This window comes from Rhinatrema bivittatum, chromosome 9 (genome assembly GCF_901001135.1).
Source record: "Rhinatrema bivittatum chromosome 9, aRhiBiv1.1, whole genome shotgun sequence".
NCBI lineage: Eukaryota > Metazoa > Chordata > Amphibia > Gymnophiona > Rhinatrematidae > Rhinatrema > Rhinatrema bivittatum.
In genome coordinates, this window is record NC_042623.1 from 11,316,506 (window position 1) to 11,343,610 (window position 27,105).

Sequence of the window (27,105 nt, forward strand, 5' to 3'; positions counted from 1 at the left end):
CTCTGGGCTTATCCCAGGCTTTACCCCTCACTCCCCCACAGCTAAGGATCCTCTGTGCTTATCCCAGGCATTACCCCTCACAGCTAAGGATCCTCTGTGCTTATCCCAGGCTTTACCCCTCACAGCTAAGGATCCTCTGTGCTTATCCCAGGCTTTACCTCTCACTTCCCCACAGCTAAAGATCCTCTGTGGTTAGCATTGACTTTTGAGGAATATATTAGCATTTTGGCTTAGAAAGCTTTCCATGCATCTCCCACTGTTTCTGTGAAGTATTTCCTCTCGCAGGTTCCCAGTCTCCCCCCCTCTTATTCCAACGTTTACTCCTCATGAAATTCTGTATATTTATTATAGGAAGGCTGGATGGAGGAACGGTGCTGCTACAGTTCTCAGTGGTGAACAGAATAAGCTCAGAGTCGGTGCTTGCAAAGAAGCCAAGTAGATTTGCCACAGGTGTCATCAGTCATCCATGTCGCCGGCGTCCTCATCTTCTTGGGTTCTGTTCTTTCAACACAGAAAAACAGAAAAAGTTCATTTTAAAGTATTTTTAAAGTCACAACCTCTGGTTTTACTGCTTTCTATGGATCTCAGGACTGCAAACTACTGGAGTGGGATGTTCCTGCTTTACCAGCACCTGAGCATGGCCCATCCCTCTCTGCCTGTCCCCGGCTCTGTGCACTCAGCATTCCTCCTGCTACGGCAGAAAGGGAGCAGCCAAAAGCGGACGCACGAGAACCACCTGGAAGTGGCCAGGCTCAAGTCGAGCGATTGCTGCTGCCAGAAGATCACTCCGCGTGATTTAATGCAAGTTCTTATTCTGTCTGCAGGACGCGCTCACAAGAACAAAACGTTTAGCAAGACTTTTATAGTTACCAGTTTGAGGAAATCAATTAGCTTGTGTGTATCTTCCCCCGTAGAAAGGTCCACAAAATCTTTGGGAAGCCGATAGCTCAGGTAGGGGCTGGGCTGGACCGTGACTTCACTGGTTGTACAACGAAATGCCGGATGGTCCTAACGAAAAGAAAAGTAGCTCTGAACATTGGATTCAGCCTTCAGTTACAGAGAAATCTGTAATGGCTCTTGCACTTCTTTCTATGAAGGCCAAGCCATGCTCCTAACCCAGCACAGATTCCCCAGTCCCCCACCTCAAACAGTGACTTGGTTAAACTGTGCGGTGGCTTTCAAAATAGCATAGCGGTCTGGCTAGGATAGTATAGAAGGCTGAACAATTCCGATAACGAATGGGAACTAGAGATGTTACCAAAACTCTGTTCATTATATTAATAATGCTATTATCGATGACCTTCTTGATAGCAGACTGAATGGAAGATTTGACGGGGACGGTCACCTCCTTCAGTGAACGTTCACCTGCGGTACCAATCCATTACAGTGATGTTGCTCTTTGCCATCCGTACACTGCCTTGAAAGTTTAGTAAAACACATTTCTGGCTAAGCCCTTCGCTTGTGGCTGTTTAACTGTGTGCCCGAGACCCGGGCAAGCCCTCCTGCCTGCCCATGTTACCAGGATCCGGTGCGTGGGGATGACGGGGTAGCAATGCTGGCTTGTTCAGACTCGGGGTGGCTTTCATTCAGCCTGTCTAGCAGCTGGGATGATTATCAGTGGAGAATCCTCAATACTGTTCAATTATACCTCTCTGGCTACTTGAAAGCATCATTAAGAATGTCGTCTCCTATTAAATCCATGCAGAAGACAGAGTTCTTTCTCCCCCTGAGTCCTGATAAAGGACATAATTATATATTTACTTTTACAGAATGTTTTAAGGCCATGAGAGCCTGGTTAACTACAAAATATTAAGCTTACATTATAAAAGAAATATTAAAAAAAGAAGCTTTTTAGGTTAGACCACCACACAATTCTGGCCTGGATGTATATACTCTGTTTAACACATATGCTCAGTCTCTACGCCCTCTGAGTTTCACCACCTTGATATGCAAATTTACTCTGAAACAGATGAGCCATGACCGGATTTTCTGGCTAGGATGAATGCTCGCAATCAGTATCCTTATGGCTTAAAATTAATAGATTAAAACTAAATGCAACTCAGACCAAGATCTTGTAAGTCAGATAACTTGGGTTTCAGCCACTACTTGTAATAACTTTGGAAAACATTGTCACTTCCAATTAGCCAAGAGGTATAAATTTTAGGTGTAATCGATACTAATCTGAAACTGCCCAAATATCTTCTGCACTGCAGATTTCTTTTTACCATCTCCATATGCTCTGCCCTTATCTGTCACAAAAAGATATGGCTAAGATATTGCAGATCTACGATACAGCTGCCTATTTTACTGTCGCACTCACACCAGCAGAGAGTAGCTTTCATTGGCTACTGTGCAGTTTCTGCTGCAAAATCTTAAAGGATACTTAGATCTGTAAGTGATACCTGCATGACTGTTTAATAGCTTATGCTCTGCCTAGATCACTACTGTCATCTCAGGAGCTTTTATTGTTCATTCCCACAGCAAGGGACATTAAACACTCTGTTACAATCTCCTAGGGAGCTGAGATATCTGAAGGACTACTTAACCTGCAGAAACCTCGCTAAAGCCTGGTTAATTACTGCTAATTTTAATTAGATTATAAAATACATTTTTAGTGATCTGCTATGCAGGATAATTTAAATTTCCCTTAGTATGAAAGATGGACTCAGGACCAATGGGTCATGCTCCCCCGCCAGCAGGGGAAGACGGAGACAGGTTTCAAAACTGACGTCACCCTACCTACACCCCTGCAGTGAACTCAGCCCTCTTCAAAAGCCACTGTGGACCTACTAGTGAAAAAACTTGATTAAAAACGGATAACTGTAACTGTATTCAACCAAACACTGAACCCCAGTAAGAATATAGGTGCCCTGATCTAGGGACTGGATGAAGGCTTACCCGTAATCTCTTGGAATTGATACCCACTCAATGGGCGAATCCTTAGCATCGTTCTTGGGCAGCCGAGGGCAGGATGCCGAGTCCATCTGTCTACACTAAAGAAAACAAAATTATCAGGTAAATAATTTCTCCATTTCCTAGTGTGTAGCCAGATGGATTCAGGATCAATGGGGTATACAAAAGCTACCCCCGATCGGGGCAGGAGGCTGTCCGCAGTCCGGTTAACACCGCCCTTGCAAAGGCTGCATCCTCTTGGACCTATTAGTCCAGGCGATAGAACCTGGAGAAGGTGTGCAAGGAAGACACGTCGCCGCTCAGCAGATATCTACGAGAGACCGCAGTCTAACTTCCGCCCATGAGACTGCCTGAGCCCTTGTGGAATGAGCTTTAACCCGAAGGCGTTAACGGCTTTCCTGCCTCCACATGGGCTCCCGTGACCACCTCCTTAATCCAGCGAGCTATGGTAGCCCGCGAAGCTGGTTTGCCCTGTTTCCTTCCACCGTGAGGGACAAACAGGTGATTCGTCTTTCGGACCGATTTTGAAGCTTCCGGATACCACACCAAAAGCCTACTGACATTCAAATGATGGAGGAGGCGGTATTCCTCTGTGATCTTGTGCTTATCCAAGGATGGCGACGAAATGGACTGATTCAAATAAAACTCAGAGACTACCTTGGGCAAGAAGGATGGAAGGGTACAAAGCTGTAACGTCCTGGAGTCATCCGGAGGAACGGTTCCCGACACAATGCCTGCAGTTCAGAGATACGATGTGCCGAGCATACAGCCATCAGGGACACCGTTTTCAGGGTTAATAAATGCAAGGAAAGACTGCGCAGCGGCTGAAAGGAGGGCCCTGCCAAAAACTCCAATACTACATAAAGATTTCACAAGGGAACCGGCCACCATAGGGGTGGCCAGAGGTGCTTCACCCCTTTCAGAAAACGGGCCACGTCCAAATGAGCCGACAGTGGGGTTCCGTTCACCTCGCACCCAAAACAGGAGAGCGCCGCTACCTGCACCTTCAAGGAGTTAAGGGCCAAACCTTTATTCAGTCCTTCCTGCAAAAATTCCACAATTACTGGGATTTTGACCACCAAAGGGGGGGGCACCAGGTTCCTCGCACCAGGCCTCAAATACTCTCCAGACCCGCACATACGCTAGCGACAGAGAACTGAGCGCAGTAAGGTGGCAATTACCGCTGCAGAATATACTCGCTTAATCAGGCGAGTCCTCTCAAGGGCCAGACCGTAAACAGATCGAGTCGGATCCTTGTGAAGGAACAGTCCCCTGCTGTAGCAGGTCCCTGTGCGGTGGGAGGTATTCAGCAGGAGTGTCTGCATGTCCGCATAGCATGGACGCCTGGGCCAATCTGGAGCTACGAGTAGGACTAATCCCCTGTGGTGCTCGATTCTGCCTAGCAGGGACCACGGAGGGAAGGCGTATAGCAACTCTTCTTCAGGCCAGGTCTGAATGAGAGCATCAATCCCCAGGGACCACGGATCTCTTCTGCGACTGAAGAATCAGGGAACTTTTGCATTGTGAGATGCGGCCAGAAGGTCGATGGATGGGCGGCCCCAGTGATCTATTAGTTGAAAGGCTTTGCCTGACAGCACCCATTCTCCATTTTATTCACCATTCCCTTTCTAATAATTCCTAACATACTGTTTGCTTTTTTGACTGCCGCAGCACACTGTACCGACGATTTCAATGTGTTATCCACTATGACACCTAGATCTCTTTCTTGGGTTGTAACACCTAATCTGGAACCTAACATCGTGTAACTACAGCAAGGGTTATTTTTCCCTATATGCATCACCTTGCACTTATCCACATTAAATTTCATCTGCCATTTGGATGCCCAATTTTCCAGTCTCACAAGGTCTTCCTGCAATTTATCACAATCTGCTTGTGATTTAACTACTCTGAATAATTTTGTATCATCCACAAATTTGATTACCTCACTCATCGTATTTCTTTCCAGATCATTTATAAATATATTGAAAAGTAAGGGTCCCAATACAGATCCCTGAAGCACTCCACTGCCCACTCCCTTCCACTGAGAAAACTGTCCATTTAATCCTACTCTCTGTTTCCTGTCTTTTAGCCAGTTTGCAATCCACGAAAGGACATCGCCACCTATCCCATGACTTTTTACTTTTCCTAGAAGCCTCTCATGAGGAACTCTGTCAAACGCCTTCTGAAAATCCAAGCACACCACATCTACCGGTTCACCTTTATCCACATGTTTATTAACTCCTTCAAAAAAGTGAAGCAGATTTGTGAGGCAAGACTTGCCTTGGGTAAAGCCATGCTGACTTTGTTCCATTAAACCATGTCTTTCTATATGTTCTGTGATTTTAATGTTTAGAACACTTTCCACTATTTTTCCTGGCACTGAAGTCAGGCTAACCGGTCTGTAGTTTCCCGGATCACCCCTAGAGCCCTTTTTAAATATTGGGGTTATATTGGCCACCCTCCAGTCTTCAGGTACAATGGATGACTTTAATGATAGGTCAAAAATTTTTACTAATAGGTCTGAAATGTCATTTTTGAGTTCCTTCAGAACTCTGGGGTGTATACCATCCGGACCAGGTCATTTACTACTCTTCAGTTTGTTAATCAGGTCTACCACATCATCTAGGTTCACCGTGATTTGGTTCAGTCCATCTGAATCATTACCCATGAAAACCTTCTCCAATACGGGTACCTCCCCAGTATCTTCTTCAGTAAACACCAAGCAAAGAAATCATTTAATCTTTCCGCGATGGCCTTATCTTCTCTAAGTGCCCCTTTAACCCTTCCATCATCTAACGGTCCAACTCCCTCACAGGCTTTCTGCTTCAGATATATTTTAAAAAGTTTTTACTGTGAGTTTTTGCCTCTAAGGCCAACTTCTTTTCAAATTCTCTCTTAGCCTGTCTTATCAATGTCTTACATTTAACTTGCCAACGCTTCTGCATTATCCTATTTTCTTCTGTTGGATCCTTCTTCCAATTTTTGAATGAAGATCTTTTGGCTAAAATAGCTTCTTTCACCTCCCCTTTTAACCATGCCGGTAATCGCTTTGCCGTCTTTCCACCTTTCTTAATATGTGGGATACATCTGGACTGTGCTTCTAGAATGGTATTTTTTAATAATGTCCACGCCTCTTGCACACTTTTTACTTTTGTAGCTGCTCATTTCAGTTTTTTTCTAACAATTTTTCTCATTTTATCAAAATTTCCCTTTTGAAAGTTTAGCACGAGAGCCGTGGATTTGCTTACTGTCCCCCTTCCAGTCATTCATTCAAATTTGATATTATGATCACTATTGCCAAGCGACCCCACCACCGTTACCTCTCTCACCAAATCCTGTGCTCCATTGAGAATTAGATCTAAAATTGCTCCCTCTCTTGTTGGTTCCTGAACAAATTGCTCCATAAAAATGTCATTTATTCCATCCAGGAACTTTATATCTCTAGCATGTACCGATGATACATTTACCCTTCAGGTTCAACTGACGCTTCTCAAAAGCGATCCTCCCGATCCGAAAATATGGGTCCTTGTCGAAGTAACCTTGGCAGGTGAGCTAACCTGAGGGGTCAGTCTATTGTGAGATACACCAATACCAGATTTGCGAACCAAGGCAGATGCGGCCACTCCAGTGCCACCAGCACCACCTTCACTGGATGCACCTCTATGCGCCACAAGACTCGACTGATGAGTGGCCAAGGAGGAAACACCTACAATAGGACTCACGACGGCCATGGGCACACTAGAGCATCTAGCCCCTCCGACCCAACTTCTCTTCTGTGACTGAAAAATCTTGCCGCCTTTGTGTTGGCACTCATTGCCATGAGATCCAACTGGGGAACGCCCCACCTGGCACACATACAATCCCAGGCCTCCAGGGATAACTACCATTCCCCCAGGTCTAGGTGCTATCTGCTGAGGAAATCTGCTTGCACATTGTCCACTCCAGCAACGTAAGAGGCCGTTATTCCCTCAAGGTGACATTCTGCCCAAACAGACAACTACTGAGCCTCCAGAGCATCACGTGACTCTTCGGCCCGCCTTGATGACTGATGTACCACTGTATCACTGTTGTCGCATTGTCTGAGAAAATTCTCACCATCCGGCCCTTGACCCAAGGTAGAAATGCCTCCAGGGCCCTGCGAACCACCCTTGTCTCCAGACGTTTGATAGACCAGGAAGCTTCCACTGTTGATCAAAGACCATGGGCAGACTGCCCCTGACATACACCCCCAAACCCTTGAGGCTGACATCTGTGGTCACTACCACCCAATCCGGGGCTTCCAGATCCACTCCCTTTTCCAAGTTGTGGTGGGAAAGACAACACAAGGGACTGGATCTGGATTCTCTTAGAAGGAGAGAAGGTAGGTGATACTTCTCTGACATCGGATTCCATCTGGACAAGAGCACCTTCTGCAAAGGTCGCATGTGAGCAAAGGCCGCATGTGAGCAAAGTTCCACGGAATCAAGTCCAACATGGAAGCCATGGAACCCAGAACTTGCAAATAATCCCAGACTTTTGGCACCAGCAGATGGAGCTGTCTGCGGTCAGGAACACCCTGCCTTTCCGGGTATCAAATTGTGCTTCCCGATACTCCATTGACTGGGTTGGAACCAGATGAATCTTCGCTGCATTTATCAGCCAACCTAGCGAACTCAATCTGTTCATCACTCGCCCGCGCTCCTCCTCAGTCTTTGCCTGAATAAGCCAATCGTCCAGATATGGATGGACCAAAATCCTCTCTTGCCTCAAGGCTGCTGCCACCACCACCATCACTTTCATGAAGGTTCGGGGCACCATGGCCAAGCCGAAGGGGAGAGCCTAGAACTGAAAATGCTGTCCCAGCACCATGAACCATATAAACCTCTGATGGTCCCTTTGAATGGGAATATGGAGGTAAGCCTCTGTCACATCCAGGAATTCTCCTCTGTAGACAGCTGCTATAACCATGCGCAATGTCTCCATGCGAAAACGTGGAACCCGTAAGGCTACATTCAATTTTTACAAATCTAAAATGGACTGAAAGGTGCCCCTTCCTTTTTGGGAATAATGAAATAAATGGAGTACCTCCCTTGCCCCTGCTCAGACAGCGGGGCTGGAACTACTGCATTTAACTTTAATAACCTCTGTAGAGTCCCTCCTCACTGCTTCTCGCTTGCTTCAAGACAAGCAGTTGGACTCTAGAAAAGGCCTCCCTGACAGGGCACGAAAATTTTAATGCGTAGCCATCTCTTACCACTTCCAGGACCCACTGGTAATCTTGGCCCACTCCTCGTTAAAGTGGGACAACCTGCCCCCTTTCTGCTTCCATGGAGGAATGGGCGCGCCTGGCTTCATTATGCTGACTTTACTCCTCCAGTCCCCTGACCAGCGACATTCCTGAAGAATCTGCAGGTAGCCTGAAAGGGCTGCTGCCGTTCCAAAGACTGCTTCGGTCCTGAAGGTGAGGAACTCCGGCCTGAACAGAACTGTGGCATAGCCCAGAAACGGAACCGGGAAGGGAAAATTGTTTTGCCGCTTCTCTTATCTTCAGGAAATCTATTCTCTTTTGACTCCCCCAAGGTCTTCATCAACTGATCCAAATCCTCCCCAAACAGAAGCCTCCCTTTAAAAAGGGAGATTACACAACTGGGACTTGGCCCACGTCAGTCGACCAATTGCATAACCATAAAAGTTTGTGGGCCGCCACCATTGAGGCCATGGTCCTGGCTGAAGTATGCACCAAGTCATACAGCACATCTGCCACATAAGCCACTCCAGCTTCCAGATACGCAGACTGCATGATGCTGAATGCCCCAGTTGAGGCCTGTTCCTGAGCTTTCTGAACCCAGCACAAACAGGCCCTCTGCATCATACTCCCACAAATCGCCACCTGCAGGCTCAAAGCAGAAACCTCAAACATCTGCTTTAACTGAATCTCCAATTTGTGGTCCTGTACATCCTTCAGAGCAGCTGAACCCACCACTGGAATCATCGTCTTTTTGTTAAACAACGGAAACTGCAGCATCCACTTTTGGAACCCTTAGGAGATTCAGAGTCTCTTCCATTGCCCTATCGACTTTCAAGCCCGCATCCGGGTAGTCCCATTCTCAGTTTACCAGTTTTTGAATTTTCTTAGGGAGCGTGAAGGCTCTAGGGGAACCACGCAGCCCATCCAGGACCAGCTTCACCCCTTCATTAACTCCTCCTGACCAACCTTAACCGCTAGCTCCTTCAAAACCTGGGGAATGAGGGGACACAATTCCATCTTAAACAAGTAGACCATCCTAGGGTCATGCCCCTCCGTCACCAGTATCTCATCCGAATCAGGGTCATCTTTATTAACAGGCTCAGCATTCATGATCCACATCTGCATCCACATCTGGATCCGTTCCATGAGGATTTACAGGATCCTCTTGCACGTCATCTGAGTTGTCCAAATTCCTGGGATCGCTCTTGGTTTCTGCACAACTAAGATCCAGATGTCTTAGAAGATCCCCAGAGCCTCCTGAAACCACCACCTTTGGCCTCTTAGAAGAACGACATGGCTGCCTCTCTCTGGGTCACTTCCCCCCTGCTCCCTTCCTCACCAGAAAGGCCTTATGCAGGAGCAGGACAAACTCCGGAGAAAACTCCTCCTGATCATTGGCACCTTGACCGTACAGGCTCTCATCTGACTCTCCTCTCGTATCCTGGTCCTCTGTAGCAACCTGATCCACAGGCGAAAGAGGAGGGGCGGAATCCCTGGACTCCCTTGAGGTCGTGGGCTTTTGACTGTGATCCTCTGCAGACATTTATTTATTTATTTTTGGTTTTTTTATATACCAATCTTCTTACATTGTAAGCAAATCAAATCGGTTTACAGAGAAATTAAACTTGCTTGGTAGCATTACATATAACGAAGAACTTTTAAGTAACAAATAAATATAAATATAAGAAACATATAAAAACAATAAATAACATGGTATTAGAAAATATTCCTATTATACAGATGCCTTGCAAGAGGCTGATGAAAAAAACCATAAAATAATTAACTAACATGTGGAAGTATCGAACGAAAAGTATCATACATGGCTGCAGCATTCAATCCCCTCAGGACTGCAGCCGTGGCCCCTGAAGACCTTTTCTCGATAGCTGTTCCCGCAGATGTTTCCTCCCCCGATGTGCAACTGGTACAGAGGGAACGTGCACCGAGCCTCCTGGACCAGAGGCCGCATGCTTTACACGCTACTACGCGCGGTTTCAGCGCCATTATCTACGCAGCAAAAGCAGCAGTGTTAAAAGGAAAGATCCAGCCTGTGCATGCCAACCAAAAAGAACAGGCCACACACGTGGCTTGAATGCCGAGCCGGCCTGCCCGGCGCATGGCAAACCTCCTCCATGATCCCCCGGCGGGCTCCTCTCTCTCTCCCTCCTGCCGGCACCGACAGCTCCCCCGCCACCTTGCCTCCTGGCTTCACCTAATCTTCCGCTTTTTTTTTTTAAACTTAATATAAAAACTTAAAAACAGGATTACTTCCCTGTCCGAGGACGATGAGGGAGCCAGTCCCCTGGTTATCAGGGCATCCGGAAGCAGCAGGCTAGAGACAGGGGTTCCCAACCTCCCCCGGTCACCAAGCTCCACCTGAGGGATGATCCACAACTTAATATCTCGGGGAGCCTCACTCCAACCTCTGATCTTCCTTCCTAACTCCAAATTCTCTATTTTTTTTTTTTTAAATCAGACTGCAGGTTTGCACCTCTTCTATCTGCTGGAGAAAGACAAATATTGAGGGACTGCAGGTGGCAGTATCTCAAAGTTTTGTTCTCTGCCTCCATCTGCTGGTAGGGATGCAAAACCCACTTGTCTGGACTGATCTGGGTATGAACGGGAATGAGCACTCTCTGGCTAAAGTTGCATACACAAATCTGGTTGGAAAAATAGCTGTCCTAACTTATCTGGGTAAAACTACGCACGCAACTTTAGTTTACGCATTTTCGGTAGCAGACTGGCCAAGTTCTGCTGAATATTCCTGAAGAATGACCCACACAGAACTTAACCCAAATAAATTTGCTGCTCTCTGAATATTAACCTCTAAATTAATTGATGAAGTCTCAAAGGCAAAAAAGGCTCTTTAAGCTGCACATGGTACAGCACCTGAAACCATTTCTACAGGCAGATGATCTAGGGTCAATTATATAAGCCATGGTTTTATCCAGTAGGGACCATCATAATTCCTTGTAGCTGAGATTCCCTGTCAAAAAGATGTATGTGCTGCAAGCCATCTACTATTCTGCAGTGTGTAATCCTGTCAGGTTGCAATCCTCATGGCCACATCTCACCTGTACTCAAGGACCTTCACTGGTTGCCAGCTGCTTGGAAATTTCTGGTCTTTCTGCTCATTTTTAAGGCTGCAAGGTATGGTGGTTCAAACTATTTGAAGTCTTCGGCTGTTGACTATGCACCGAGGCAGTCTTTAACATCTGCCCATTAATCTAGGCTATGTACACTTGTGCTGACAGTCACCTGTGAGTTGCCCCTGGAACAAATGGCCTAACATCTGGAAAGGCAAATCCAGGTCAATGACAGTAGGAGCAGGAAAGCAGGGGCTTCCCCTTGAGTTCAGCCGCTGGCGAGGCAAGAGGAACAGGGGCAGCCCCCAGTACAAGCAAGAAGCTGGAGCACTTGGAACAGAGCAAGAAGCTGGAGCACGCCAGGAATCCAGGAACAGGAAGAGATCGGGCAGGAAGGCTGAAGGCAGAAACCAGAGAAGTCGTCGTCTTCTGGATACAGGTAAGAAGGACGGAGCCCGAGCATGAGGACCAGGAAGTAGGACCAAGCTCTGGCAACTGACCGATGAAACGTCTTGGAGTATAAATGCATGTCTAAACAGGAAATAAAATGGCCACTGGCGGGGGTGAGCAGCACAGAGCTGAGAAGACTGGACAGAAAGTCCAAGGGGCACACAGCACCACCTGCAGGTGAAAGTGAGGGCGGTAACTCACAATACCTCAAGGTCTTGTGCTTGTCAGAACCCTGACACAGACATCCTTTTTTCATGGGACCCACGATATGGAGCTCTTCCTCCAGAGCCACTTAGAGATGGACTTCCTAACTGTTAGTCTGTCATGTTTGTGTGGATGCTCTGATTCGCTTAGGACAATTTGTTTTGAATTAGGCAGAATATAAAAATGTTTTAGCTAAAATCTCTTTTTAAATCAGGCTTTTTTTTTTTAGACTGATTAGATAGGATTTAAAGTTGCAATACCTATTTCTCCAACTCTTTATATTTTGTTGTGTATTCTGTTTTTATAGTGATGCCCATAGTAAGTAGGGCTTTTTCACCATTTTCAGGGTGCATTTTGATTTTTTTGTTCATATTTATTCGTATTTATGTAGGTGCGTTCTATTGTAATCCACTGTGAACAAGTTCTTCAGAATAAAAATGGTTCTTAAAATAAATGAAATCTTTAATGGCTGCCAGCTGGCCAGCGATTGTACTGGTGCAGTGTGCTCTTGAAAAAATAAAAAGGACCCCATGATTCATTTTTCTCCTGTGGGTAGAAGGGTGCAAATCAGATGCAAAGCTCAAACTGAAACCTCAAGAACCCTATTCTCGAAAGCTCCAAGGCTAAGGAAAGGAAATATCAGCCTTGCAGTCACTTAAGAGCGAGCGTCCTGCACCAGTCTTGGGGAGCAGCCTTGCAGTCACAGACCTTCCCACTGCCAGCGCTGCACCCAGAAGCGTTCCAGCTTCCAGTACTGAAGGTCTAAGGAAGGGCCCAGCTTCCTTTTGCTATTCTACTTTCAACGGCCATGCCTTGCCACGCTTCAGGATAATTAACTTGCAACCTCTTATAAAGAACAGGTGATGATGTTTCTTGCCTGTTCTGTAGCCTCCCCTTCATTGTGGTTGTCTTTCAGGTTCCTGCCATCAGTTAGCTCTTCCCAGGTGAATAGCAAGGAGTCTGTAACTTCACCAAAGGGGTTAAAATCGATTAGCCATACTCTACCCTGCAATAAAGAGCACAGGCAGAAGGTGAGCAAGTGGAACATGTAGTCAAAAGGACCCAAGACAGAGAATGTTGAAGGCCATCCAATGTTCCTTTTCATGTTTTAAACCATCTCTTCTAATCCTTCTCCCGGGATTTTCTAGCTTCCCACTCAGCCCTTCTCCCCTGCTTCCACCCCCGCCATCTCTCATGCTCTTTTTACCTTCAACTCCTGCTCTCCAGGACCCCAATATCTACGGTTCCACCTTCAGCTCTCCTTCCAGACCCCACATGCCCCCGTCTCTGCTCAGATTCAGATATCAACCTTCCTGCAGCTTCCTAAAACTCGCCCCTTCCTTCCTTCCTCAGACACTGACCCTTGGAAGCCACTTTCCTTCCCCCCCCCCCCCCCCACCCAACTGTCTCTTATTCTTAAAATTCCCATCACAGATGCATCTCAAAAGCCAACTTACGCCCCCTCTATGAAACACGTGTTCATATTCTTGGATTCATTAAATCCATTTTCCCCCAACAGCTTGAGGCAGGTACATAGAACAGATCAAGTAGAAAAAAAAAGACTTTTTTTTTACGCTTTTCGAGAGCGCTTACAGGTTTAAATAATCACTCCTCGTCAGGTACTCTTGCTTCAAAGCTGAAGAAACCTGACTGCAAGACACCAACCTGCTTGTTTCTGGACTTAATTATGTCCTCATTTGGTCTGCTTCTTCCATATAATTTCATATACCGTGTCTTGCAAAAGTCTTCTCACCCTTGTACGTATTTCACATTCTGCTGTCTAAAAAATACGAAACCAAAATGAATTAAGAGTACGAGTTTCACCATCTACACAACATACTCTGTGAAAGGAAAGTTATAGAAATATTCCAAAAGCACTGAAGAAAAAGCCCCTAAGAAGTCTTGATTGCCCGAGTCTTCAAACACCGTCACAGCAGAGCCAAGTTAGCTCGGTTTCCCAACGCTGCCTTAACCAGGCCAGAATAAGTCTGATGGAGCTGAGCTGATCTGAGTACTCCTGGATGAAGAGGCAAGCTGTAAACATGCCAAACCAGGTGCTGCTGAAACCGTACAGGCCTAAGACAAGAAGCACTGAGACAGTGTGCTGGGGAGCCGAGGTTCCCCTGCTCCTATATCTGCTGCAGTCGGAAAGATCCTGAAGAGGGGGTGCTGGCTTACATGGCAGGACTCTCGGAGGTTTTTGTCTGACTCCATCTGCTGGACGGGGGACATAACCCACCGCCGGGTACGTACAGGGAATGCCTGTTCCAACAATTTCAAGATTTCTCCACCAGCCCAGCCTGTATGGGAGGGTGGGAAGAAGGAAGCCACTGGGTGGGGAAGAAAAAGCCACGCAGCGTGCTGTTTAGTGCCTGCAAAGGAACACTTAGGGGCACTGCCTGCACGCGGCAGAAGGTTTTGTGCTCTGATGAAACTGAAGTGGAACCTTTCCTTCTCAGTGCTTAAGCAATTCTTGTGCCATAAAACAAACCCAGCACAGAGCCCTGCTAACACCTTCGCTACAGTGCAGCACAGCAGTGGCAGTGTTATGTTATGGAAGGAAAGGTGAACCGTGCAGAGTACAGGCAGCATCTAAAGGAAAACCTGTTCCAGTCTACCACTCATCTGGGTCTGGGAAGAAGAAGATTCACCTTTCAGCAGGACAATAACCCTATAAACACCAAGCAAAAGCGAGAGTGGAGGGGGCTCAGCAAGAAAGTGAATGTCCCCGAGCGGCCCAGTCAAAGCCCAATTGAAAATCCCTGGTAAGACCTGAAGATGACAGCCCGCAGACAAACCCCAGCCCACTTGAAAGAGCTTGAGCGCTTCAAAACTGCCACCATCCCGCCGTGTAACGCTGGTAGGCGCTGATCCTAAATGACTCAAAGGGGCTTCCATCGAGCGCAGAGCCAAGAGGTGTGAAGACTTATGCAATCAAGACTTTGCTTTTTCATTCCTAATTACTTCCTGAATACTTCTATAATTATTCTTTCTTGACTGAAGTGTGGAGTATGCTGTACAGATGAGTGAAAAACTCCTACTTTAAAATATTTTGATTTCATTTTTTAGACAGCAGAAAGTGAAAAATGAACAAGGGTGTGAAGACTTTTGCAAGGCACTGGATTTACACTTAAAGCAATAAATGGAGTGTACATTTTTGAGGCCGTACCCTCCAAAAGGCTACTGATGATTGCTCATCAGCTGTCCGTGCTGTATCCATGTATAAGCCCATCAGTGTAGCCTGCATGGGGCTCTGATGAGGATCTGCTCTTCAGCTCGCTCTGCTCTATTAATGTTTTCCATGCATCAGTGTGATGCCCGCATGGGGCTCTGAGAAAGATTTAGATTTATAATGTTGGCAAGTGTCAAAGCAGCTTTCAAAAACTTTAATCACGAATTGCATCTTAGGCAGGAGCTAAAAATCAAGAGCAAACATGGAAACTGTAATGGCTCTTAGCTGCCAAATGAAAAAAGTAATCCATTTTGCTAGCCCGCCTACTTCAATAGTTTTCCATGCAGAGACTGTGGCAGGGCAGCAGGCTCCCTTTGTCGTACTCTAATTAACCGCAGAGTTAGACTGCTGCCAAGCATCTGCTGCAGAGAAACCCCCACGGACCCCGAGGTCCATTCCCAACTGAGCCGGAGGAGCAGCCACTTCTCACAGCCAGGGGAGGAGGTGAAAGATGCTCTGCGGTGCTGAGCTCTGCAATACCACCGAGATGCACTGCAGCACGGCGAACTGCCGCACTGCCGGCCTTCCCAGTCTTTTTTCAGGCAGACGGGCGGGGTAAAACACTGGCTCTCATTCTGCATGGGATAATCGTGCGCACTTTATCATGATCAGCACCAACAAACGGTGCCCTCCAGTTCCAACTCAAGATGCAGAGATCTGAATGTTTTAATGCTCACAGCAGGGACTGACAAATACGGCAGGACACGTAAACGTGAAGGAGCCCGGAGAGGCCAAGCCCTTGCCTGGGAGGATCAGATAGGTTGGAGCTGTAAGAGCTTTCAACACACGCCCGCAGCGGGAACAAACAAACTCCCCCATCCTGCTGCCTCTTCTCGGACATCAGAGCTTGCAAACTCCGTCTTGCTGTAACCCTCATACCTCTCTCCCTCAAACAGGACGTCGGCACCCCTACCACTACCTCGTCATAATGCCGTTTTCAATGGCTTCCCCTCCTACTGACGCTTCACTGATCTGCGCGTAAACAGAGACCTCAGCCTTGAACCTTGACCGCACGAAAATTATAAACTGACCCGTGGCCTCACCCCTTTGTGAGAGCGTGGCTGTTATAACACGCTTTGAAAGCTTGAGCGTGAAATACATAAATGATGACGATCATGCACGCACCCAAAGCAGTTCCCCAACTAGAAACAACTGTCAATGGCAGCGTCTGCATCCATGTTACCCCTCCAAGCTGGAATCCTTGGTTTCAGATACAAGTTTAAGTAACATTTATCACAAACATCGCAGTATTCTTAAACGAGATACTGTTCACTTACCAAGCTGTCTCTGTATGTATCAAAAACAACTGCAGAGAAGAAAAAAAGGACGATTATGTATGTTTTCTGTTGCAATACTTTTTTTTAGATAAAGAAATGGGGAGAGGGGAGGGAGGCTACTGGGGTTAGTGGTGCGAGTTGGCTTGAGATATATATATATCTTATATATATATATATATATATATATATATATATATATATATATTTTTTATATGTTCAAAGGGGGAACAATTCTGAAAGTGAGTGATGTTATCCCCGTATTGGGTGCTGTCAGTTTAGTTTACACTGTGATGTGGAAGGATAGAAGATCTATGTCTTGGCAACTGTAGACGGTGGATTAGTTTATGATGTTACAGTTTTCGCTTGCTAATAAAATTAATTATAAAAAAAAAAAGAAACAGTAAAACGTGTTATGTTGCTGCATGCCTTGAGCAGTATGCTGGGAAGGCGTGCTATAAGCCTAATTTGATTCACTGACAGAGATCACACTGTTTCTACAGATATTGACTTTGCCAATGCCGAGGTAAAACTGAAAATGCAATCCAAATTTATAAAAGGCTAAGAAAGCAGAGCCAGAAGTCAGGCAGATGGCGTTCCTTTCAGGCCAGGCCTTCGCTGCTCTATTGTTTGCGTTTCTGCTGGAACTCTGGGCACACACATTGTACACTTTCCTTCCACTTTAATCAGTTTTCTCTAAAGGAACATTTTTAGCTGCTTATCTTTCAGAGAAGGAACTAGCAGGCCTCTCTGCCTGGATCCAGAGATTTTCCTTCCACGAATGGAATACACGAGAATATTAAGAAGTCCATTGACAGAGGAAAGGCAGCAATTGTGCAAAATCGGCAAGATCTGAAGAGCTAAGCTTTACAGACGTACATGCTCCACCCCAGAAATGCATAAATCTTAGATTCAAATTCTCAAGGCCTCCCTGCCCCAAAACAGAGAAAGAAAGCCCGCAGCATCCTTGTCAACTTTTACTGTGATTATGCAGAGCTGCAAAATTCCTGCGCATCATGTCCGTGGGGTGAGGACAGTATAAGTTCTCAAGCCTCTCGTGTCAGGTTAAGCATAAAGAATACTTACAATCCTCATCTAGGAATTTATACTGAATATGTGCCCTGAAGAAATCTCGTAGCGATCTGCAGATCTCATCTCTCTGTTTGCATATATGCCCATAGTGTTGGGTGTAGTCCCTCTGGGATACAGCTGTAAAGAGAAAATAAAGGAAAATTAGTTTCTTACCTGATAATTTTCGTTCCTGTAGTACCAAGGATCAGTCCAGACTGCTGGGTTATGCCTCCCGTCCAGCAGATGGAGTCAGAGAAAAGCTGAAAAGCACCCCCTAGATATACTGGTGTGCCACCTGCGATCCCTCAGTATAAAGAATATCAAAGCAGAATGAATCATAGAAACATCCACCCCTTTTGAATTCTAAACTCCTTTAACTCAACCAATGACTAGATCAAGTAGGCCTAGTGCTCTGAAAACACAAACAAACTTGTCTCCCTATATGAAAATAGAAAACCCTGTATAACTTGCCTGAAACTACGCATCAACACGTATTCCGATACTCTGCGGCTGCAGGAACTGTAAGGAGACAAAGGAACAGAAAGAAATACGAGCGGACTCTCCAGTAGCAAAACAGACTTGGGCGGGCGTCTGGACTGATCCTAGGTACTATAGGAACGAAAATTATCAGGTAAGAAACTAATTTTCCTTTCCCTGTACGTACCAGGATCAGTCCAGACACCTGGGATGTACCCGAGCCGCCTTAAATGGGGTGGGACCCAAAGAGTCCTGCTTGAATCACAGTGCTACCAAAAGAATCCGCCGATGGATCACGGATATCTAACCGATAATGTCGAGCAAATGTGTGCAAGGACTTCCAAGTGGCCGCCCTGCAAATCTCTTGGGGAGACACAAACTGACTTTCAGCCCATGATGCCGCCTTAGAACGAAGAGAGTGAGCCTTAAGCCCATCCGGTATAGGCCGTCTGCACCCAATGTATGCGGAAGCAATCGCGCTTTTCAACCAGCGGGTGACAGTAGTCTTGGAAGCCTGAAGACCCTTCTTGGGGCCATTCCACAAAACAAATAGATGATCCGACCGTCGAAAATCTTTAGTCACCTCCAAGTACCGCAGAAGTGCCCGACAGACATCCAAACGCCTCAGATCCCGACCTTGAGAAGAGCGAATATCCTCCGCAAAGAAGGCAGGCAATTCCACCGCCTGATTGACGTGGAAGGCCGAAACCACCTTAGGCAGGAAAGAAGGTACTGTGTGCAGGGACACCCCGGACTCAGATATACACAAAAACGGCTTCCTGCACAACAATGCCTGAAGTTCCGAAACACGACGCACTGAAGAAATAGCCACTAGAAATACTGTCTTGAGAGTTAAATCCTTCAAAGTGGCTCTCATGATAGGTTCAAATGGAGAAGCGCAGAGACCGTGGAGAACCAAATTCAAGCTCCAGGATGGACATGGAGCCCTAAAAGGGGGACACAAATTCCTAACCCCGCGTAAAAAACAAGCAACTTTCAGGTGGCAGGCAAGAGAAGAACCATCAATCCTGCCCCTCAGACAGCCCAGGGTTGCTACCTGCACGCAAAGCGAACTGTAAGCTAAGCCCTTTTTCAAACCGTCCTGCAAAAACATGAGAATATGCCCCAAAGAGGCTCTCCGTGGCAACAGCTTTAACCTACTGCACCAGGAGTCAAAGACCTTCCAAACTCTAGCATAGGCAAGAGAAGTCGAGGACTTGTGTGCCCTGAGAAGCGTAGAAATCACCGCTTCCGGGTAACCCTTCTTTCTCAGTTGTCTCCGCTCATAAGCCAAGCCGCTAGACAAAAGCAATTTTATTATTTATTTATTTATTTCGGGTTTTTATATACCGGCATTCGAGAATGCAGTCCCATCATGCTGGTTCACATAAAACAAGGGTGTATCGTAAACATAAACTAAAACAATGGTGCAGAAAAAGGCAGTTACATATCTTTCTATCTGGCAATCCGCCAGATAGAAAGATACTGGGCCTTGACTCAGAAGATTCGGGAGATGACCAAGACGCAATAGACCGTCCACCGCCAGATTGACCAGATCCGCGAACCACGGCCTTCTTGGCCACTCCGGGGCCACTAGAATTACCAGACCCCAGTGAGATTCAATGTGTCTTAAAACCTTTCCCACTAGGGGCCACAGGGGAAACACAAAGGAGGATGCGTGGAGGCCATGGAAGTACAAGCGCATCCACTCCTTCCGATCCGTGTTCCCTCCTTCGACTGAAGAAGCGAGCCGCTTTGGCGTTTCGCCGAGTCGCCATTAAATCTAAGCGCGGTGTCCCCCAAAGTCGAGTTATGAGTTGCATCACCTCGGCAGACAGTTCCCACTCTCCTGGATCCAAGTGTTTTTGACTGAGAAAATCAGCCTGAACATTGTCCACGCTTGTGATGTGTGAGGCCGCGATGCGGGTCAGATTGCGTTCCGCCCAGGCCATTAACAAAGTCGCTTCGGCAGCCACCGGGCGACTTCTTGTGCCTCCTTGCCTGTTTATATACGCCACGGTGGTCGCGCTGTCTGATAGAATTCGCACCGCCCGACGGTGCACCATCGGGAGGAGTTGACGCAAGGCCAAACGAACGGCCTGGGTCTCCAAGCAATTGATGGACCATGTGTGCCTGCTGGGGGGGGGGGGGAAACCATCGTCCCAGCACTGCTCAGGACTGTCAGACTGCCCCCCACCCAGATAGACTGGCATCCGTCGTAACAATGATCCAAGGTGGAGGTTCCAAGTCCACCCCCTGAAGGAGATGGTCCGGTATTAACCACCAACTAAGACTGGACTGTGCCGGCTCCGGCAAGGGCAATAGCATGTTGTAGTCCTCTGACTTGGGATCCCAGCGGGAAAGCACTGCCCCCTGCAAAGGGCACATATGAGCAAAGGCACAAGGGACCATTTCCAGAGTAGAAGCCATATGCCCAAGTACCTGTAAATAATCCCAGGCCGTAGGCCATGGCAGTTCCAACAGGTTCCGCACCTGAGCCATTAAATTGACCATTCGTTGTCGTGGAAGAAACACTTTGCCCACCGAGGAATCGAATCGGGCTCCCAGAAACTCCAGGTGCTGAGTTGGGGTTAGATGGCTCTTCGGGAAGTTGATCATTCAACCTAGCGCCTGTAGCTGCTCCACCACTGACTGAACCGCTAGCTTGCACAGAGCTTCCGACTTGGCCCTTATGAGCCAATCGTCCAGATAGGGATGCACTAGTATCCCTTGGCGGTGAAGAGAAGCCACGACCACCACCAATACTTTGGTGAAAATTCTGGGGGCTGTTGCCAAACCGAACTGCAGGGCGCAAAACTGATAATGGTCCCCCAGAACCATGAACCTCAGAAATCTCTGATGGTGCTCCTGGATTCCAATGTGGAGATACGCCTTGGTTAGATCCAAAGAATCAAAAAATTCTCCCTTGTGGACGGCCACAATGACAGACCGCAGCGTCTCCATGCGAAAACGTGGAACGCGCAAAGCTCTGTTGACCTGTTTCACGTCCAAGATCGGTTGGAACGTTCCTTCCTTCTTTGGAACCACGAAGTAAATGGAATACCGACCGATCCGACGCTCGGCAGGCGGGACTGGGACCACCGCTCCCAGCGCCCGTAAATGGTCCAATGTCTGTGCAATAACTTGCTGCTTTGCTGGAGGGCCGCAAGGGGACACAAAAAACAGATCTCGGAGCGGGCGAGTAAAATCCAACACTTATTTATTTATTTGTAGAGTTTTATATACCGTTATTCGGTAGAGCCATCATAACGGTTTACAAAATATGCAATTAGCATACAATCAAATGGAGTTAACATGGTAGTTGGGAACAGTAGAGTATTGTGAACAGTAAACTTTTTCTTAGTAGTTGAATAACAGAATAGTGAGGAGAACATTTTCAATGAACTTAATGAATCCAGTGTGAGAGAGCAGGGAGGGGTGAAAAAAGAGGGTACATCAGGAGAGCATGAAGAGGAGGATTATGCTTGCGAGTTCTGTTGAGGGCTGGGATGATCAGGTGTCAGATAGTTAGAATAGAGTTTGCGGAATAAAAATGTTTTCAGGATGTGCTGGGTCCTCAGTTCTTTGGGTAGGGTGTTCCAAATTTTGGGGGAGGCAATGGAAAATGCTCTCTCTCGTGTAGTTGAAAGATGAGCGTCTCTTAAGGTGGGGATGTTTAAGAATCCTGCGTCGTTAGAGTGTAGGTTTCTTTGTGGGTTTTGGGGGGTTACATTTAAGCCTTTTAGTCCATGAAGATCATCATTTAGGATTTTATGAATGATGGTCATTGATTTGTAGGTAATTCATGCAGAAATAGGTAGCCAGTGAAGAGAGGATAAAATGGGTGTTATGTGTTTAAGGATTCTGGCAGCTGAATTCTGCAGTATTTGGAGTGGTTTGAGGGATGATGAAGGGATTCCAATAAGTAATGAGTTGCAGTAATCGAAGGTGGAGAAAATAAGCAGCTGCAGGACGGTTCTGAAGTCAGAAGGGTTGAGAAATGGCTTTATATGTCTTAGGGTTAGTAGCTTGTGGTATCCTTCTTTCGTTTTATTTACTATGTGGGATTTGAAAGAGAGATCAGCATCGATGGTAACTCCAAGGTTCCTAGTATGGGTGGTAGGGATTATCGTTATCATTTATTATCTAGTATTGTCAGGGGTGGCGGAGTTGGATTGGGTTTTTTATCCATGAGTATGATTTCAGCTTTGTCAATGTTGATTATGAGTTTCAGGGAGTTTAGTAGATGCTTGATTGAGATAAGTATATCTGAGGTTTTTTTGTATGCGTCTTCAATTGAGTTTTGTATGGGAATTAGAAGCTGAATGTCATCAGCGTAGAGGAAATGTGAGATTCCATGATCTTTTAGTAGTTGGCAGATGGGTAGGAGGTATATGTTGAAGAAGGAAGCAGATAAGGCTGAACCTTGGGGAACTCCAGTTTTGAGGTCAATCATTTTTGATGGAGTGTTGTTGATCACTACTTGGTATGTAAGTTCAGAGAGGTAGGACGAGAACCATTGTAATGTAGTACCAGAAAGGCCAATATTTGACAGTCGTTCTAACAGTATATTGTGGTTTACTGTGTCGAAAGCGGCTGAGAGGTCAAGGAGTATGAGTAGGTATTTTTCACCTTTGTCAAAGCCTCTGATGATAATGTCATTTAGGGAGATGAGGAGAGATTCTGTATTTAGGTTTTTTAAAATCCAAATTGGGATAGATGTTTGACTCCAGATAATCATCTAGTTGGGTGTGTACAACTTTTTCAATGGTTTTGGCTAGGAATGAAAGGTTTGATATGGGGCGGTAGTTGGTGAGGATTTCTAGATCCAGGTTGTTCTTTTTGAGGATTGGTTTGATGACAGCAGATATGAGGCATTTGGGGTAGTAGCCTTCGGTCAATGATAAATTGACGATTTTGGTGATGGTTTTAGCAATGGTTGGTTCGATTGTTTTGAGGGAGGTTATTGGGATGGTGTCCAATGGATGGTTGGCTGGGTTCATTTTGTTTATAATAGTTTTAATTTCAAGAGCGGAGGAGATGTCAAAGTTTACCAGGATGAAGTTATCATGCTGTTGAGTTTGTTGTTCTGGTTGTTGTTGGTTATGTTGGATTGGATGAGATGAGCTATTTTGTTGTTGAAGAAGTCCGCAAAGTCGTCACTTCCATGTTTGGTGCATGTAGAATCTTGGGTGGTTTTTGTAAGTTTTTGAACTATTGTGAATAGCATTCTGGGGTTATGATGAAATTTGGAGAGTTTATTGGAGAAGAAATTCTTTTTTGCATTGTTGATGATATTTTTGTATTGAGTTAGATTGTTCCGATAGTTATTTAGTGTGGTAGGGTTTTTGTTTTTCCGCCATTCTCTTTCTTTTTTTCTGAGTAGACGTTTGGCAGTTCTGATATTTTCATTGTACCATTGGTTGTTGTGTTTGGACTGTTTATATTTTGTTATGATGGGATTGATGTTGTCTGCTACTTTTTTTGTGATATTCAGCCATGATAAGATAGCATTATCTGCCTTAGATAGGTTGATGTTTTTTAGTTCTGATTGAAGAGTTTTTTGTAGGAGATCTTTGTTAAATGGTGGACAGTAAGATATTTTTGGGGTGCTTTGAAGTGTTTTTAGGTTGAGGTTGGTGAGTAGTTTAGCTTGGATTAGGTGATGGTCAGACCATGGTATTTCTGTAGTGTGAGTAGAGATTGATTTCCAAATTTCAGTGTTGATAAAGATGAGGTCAATTGTGTGGCCTGCTTTGTGAGTTGGAGATTGGATTATTTGTTCAAGATTTAGAGCTGATAGTGCATCAATGATCGTTTGGCAGGTTTTTGATTGTAAGGGTAAGTTAAAGTGTATATTGAAGTTGCCAAGTAAGATGATGGGTTTGTTAATCATGACTTATAACATAGAGGACCCACTGGTTCGATGTTATCTTGATCCATTCCTCCCAAAACAGGGACAGGCGACCCCCGATTAAAGCAACGGAGGAATGGGCCGGCGCTGCTTCATTGTGCCTTCTTATTGGGGGTAAAGGTGACTGAGGTAAAATAAAAACGCGCTGGGTGACCAGGCCACCCCCTCCGGAGTCCCGGGACCCTAGCGTGGCAGGCTGGGGCCAACGAAGCGATCAAACAACCTGCCACCAACAGGACTTACTGTATGCTTTTTTTTTTTTATAAAAGTAAAAACTGATCCCCGCTTCTTTCCTGTGATAGTTGAGCCCCCCTTCAAAGGTTAAACACCCCTGGAATATACATACAGGGGGGAGAGTGACCGGCCCACCGGTGAATACTCCCGCTGGTCCCAAGGGATCACTATCTCCGGGAAATCGGCCTTAGGGCACTGCCCTGCCTGCCAGGAATCAGAACTTCGCCCAGCGCACGTGAAAAGAAAGGACAGAAACCAAACCTATCCGCTGATCTAACTACCTTAAACAAAAGAAACTGATCTAGTCAAAGGTCAGCAAAAAGTCAAACCTGAATAACCAAACTCAAATTTAGAAAAGATCAAGACCGCAGGTTATGCCTCTCAATCTGCTGGAGTCAGAGAAAATACTGAGGGATCGCAGGAGGCACACCGGTATATCTAGGGGGTGCTTTTCAGCTTTTCTCTGACTCCATCTGCTGGAAGGGAGGCATAACCCAGCAGTCTGGACTGATCCTGGTACGTACAGGAAAGAAAGGGTTAAGGCATTTTTCCTGCCATGGTCTTTCAAATGAATCCTTGCTCATCCCATCTTACTTGGCACACAAGACAAATCAGGCAATCGCAGCACAATCTACGTAAAATCTCCTCTGAAGAAAACGCCTCCATGAGCGCAAGAGCAGCTCGGTAGATAATCACGCGGGAACACGAACGAATACGTCTCCTAAGCACCGCTGCCCAGATTTGCTGCGATTCGTAACGGTGGCACTGGCCAAGGAGGAACCTTCAGAAAGTGCAAACGCACGCAGCTCCTCAGGAGCAGAAAATCAAATTGATTTTATACGTTTTACCCTCCAAACCTATGAACTAGGAAAAAAAAAAAAAAAGGCTCAGGATCATTGCTTTCAGTTTCAGAAACGTCTCACGTTGCCTTCTTAGAATTTCAAGCCATCTTCACAGAAGAACTTTCCGGCAAGCAATTTGCTTTATTCTCGCCATCCTCCACCAGCAGAGCACAAAATAATTGCAAAGGGGTAGATTTTAAAAAGCCTACGCGCGTGGGGTGGAGTTACGCGCGCTGGGCCTATTTTAGAAAGGCCCGGCGACGCGTATATGGCCCCGGGACGCGCGTATGTCCTTGGGGGGGGGGGGGGGGGAGGGGGCGGGGCCAGAGACCTCCGGCACAGCAGTCATTTGCCACCGTGTTGGAGGATCACCTGCAACTTGTGCCTGCCTCCAGGTAAAATAAAGGTCGGGGGGAGGGTGAGGGGTTAGGATCGGGGGTTGGGAAGTTCCCTCCGAGGCCGCTTTGAAATTGGAGTGGCCTGGGAGGGAACGGGGGAAGGCCGCGGGTGTCGGCGCACGCAGGTTGCACAATCGTGCACCCCCTTGTGCGCACCGACCCCTGATCCTATGACACACGCGCACCTGCGCGGGCATTTTATAAAACGGGGCGCCAGGGCGCACGCGCAACCTTTTAAAATCCTCCCCAAAGAGTTGGTTATGCTGTTGCTTAGGAGGACGATGTCATGTTTTCTCAATTTCAAGGTAAACTGTTTCATATTCTAAGCTTTAATAGGACGATATAAAACAGTCAAAGTGATTTTAAAAAATGCTAAATGTCTTTAAAACTCTTGGTTTAAAGTTAATTATAAAAAACTCGTTTCAGACCTGTGCATTTGGATCACTCCCTGTGACCAGTGTGTTGTATCCTTTTGTTCTCGGCTCTAATTAATTTTAATCCATTTCAGTCCTCCGTGTTCCCAACATCTTCTGGCAGATGCAGGACATATTTTTGGGTTCTTAGTGAAGTGATTAAACATTTCACTTTTGGTCTTGATGTGTATTATGAGTATTCTACAACTATTCTTTTTCACTCAACGCACAATAAAGCTCTGGAATTTGTTGCCAGAGGATGTGGTTAGTGCAGTTAGTGTAGCTGGGTTCAAAAAAGGTTTGGATAAGTTCTTGGATGAGAAGTCCATTAATGGCTATTAATCAAGTTTACTTAGGGAATAGCCACTGCTATTAATTGCATCAGTAGCATGGGATCTTCTTAGTGTTTGGGTAATTGCCAGGTTCTTGTGGCCTGGATTGGCCACTGTTGGAAACAGGATGCTGGGCTTGATGGACCCTTGGTCTGACCCAGCATGGCAATTTCTTATGTTTCTTATTTTTCTTATGAGTTAACTTTAACAATCTTTTTTTTTTTTGTCAATAGATGCAGTTCTTCAAATATTGTGGCGGCAAATGAAGACACCACAGGGCGATGGCCTGCCCCCGATGTTTGTTGCACTGGAGATGAATCAACCTTAAAATCTGGTTTGTAGTCACTTGCCCATGTGTGCTGTGGGGCAGGTGTTGATTTGTGGAACATGTAACATACAGGATATGCAAGGACTATCTGTATCAGCTATTACAGCTGGCTTCTCCTTCAACACTGAATTTTGCTGTAAGACAGCTTTGTGCAGTCCAATAAAGTTGTTTTTTTAACTCACCAATAAGCTTATTCTCCTTGACGAAGCACCTAAACTCGGCCCCAGGAATTAATTCACACCATTTTCGAAGGACAAGCTACAGAAGAAAAGCAGGGTGTGACTTTATAAAAAATGCACAGGACTTCCAGATTCCATTTCATAAAACAATTGGTTAGCCTGTCTCCTGTACCTTCTAACTAATTACATTTCTGCTGAATTAATGTGGCTCTTCCTTTATAAATTGTAACCACCTTACCTCTTTTCTTTATTGGGTAGCATGCATGCCATAATATTTATTCTAGAGGATACGGCTTAAGCATCCTCTCCAGCTTAGCCACTGAACAGTCATTTCTCAAGCTCCTTAGCAAGGCACTTTGCTAAATTAGGGCGAGTGCCTGTCAACACTGAAAATGCAGAGGAAAGAGGATGACAGGGCAAAAAAAATAAAATAAAATGCACTGCTGGACTGCAAGAGGGAAGATCCTCACAGGTCTTTCCCCCTTCTCTTGGGCTACATGGTCCTTGCCAACGTGAATCTGGCGAGCACCATGT

General features: G+C 46.0%; 1 protein-coding gene across 2 annotated transcripts in view; it reads right to left on the reverse strand.

Moving 5' to 3' along the window:
* Nucleotides 1-327: 327 nt before the first annotated feature.
* CDC123 (cell division cycle 123) overlaps nucleotides 328-27,105 on the reverse strand; it is a 79,570-nt gene continuing 52,792 nt past the window's right edge. Inside the window, exons 8-13 of one of the 2 annotated variants that reach the window (XM_029615248.1) lie at nucleotides 26,575-26,650; nucleotides 17,470-17,592; nucleotides 16,387-16,415; nucleotides 12,755-12,883; nucleotides 871-1,008; nucleotides 328-501 (exon numbers count right to left, since the gene is read on the reverse strand). In XM_029615248.1, the coding sequence (XP_029471108.1) occupies nucleotides 457-501; nucleotides 871-1,008; nucleotides 12,755-12,883; nucleotides 16,387-16,415; nucleotides 17,470-17,592; nucleotides 26,575-26,650 (540 nt within the window). In that variant the 3' untranslated portion in view covers nucleotides 328-456. The remainder of the gene's footprint in view (nucleotides 502-870; nucleotides 1,009-12,754; nucleotides 12,884-16,386; nucleotides 16,416-17,469; nucleotides 17,593-26,574; nucleotides 26,651-27,105) is intronic. The other variant, XM_029615247.1, reaches the window with a different exon arrangement.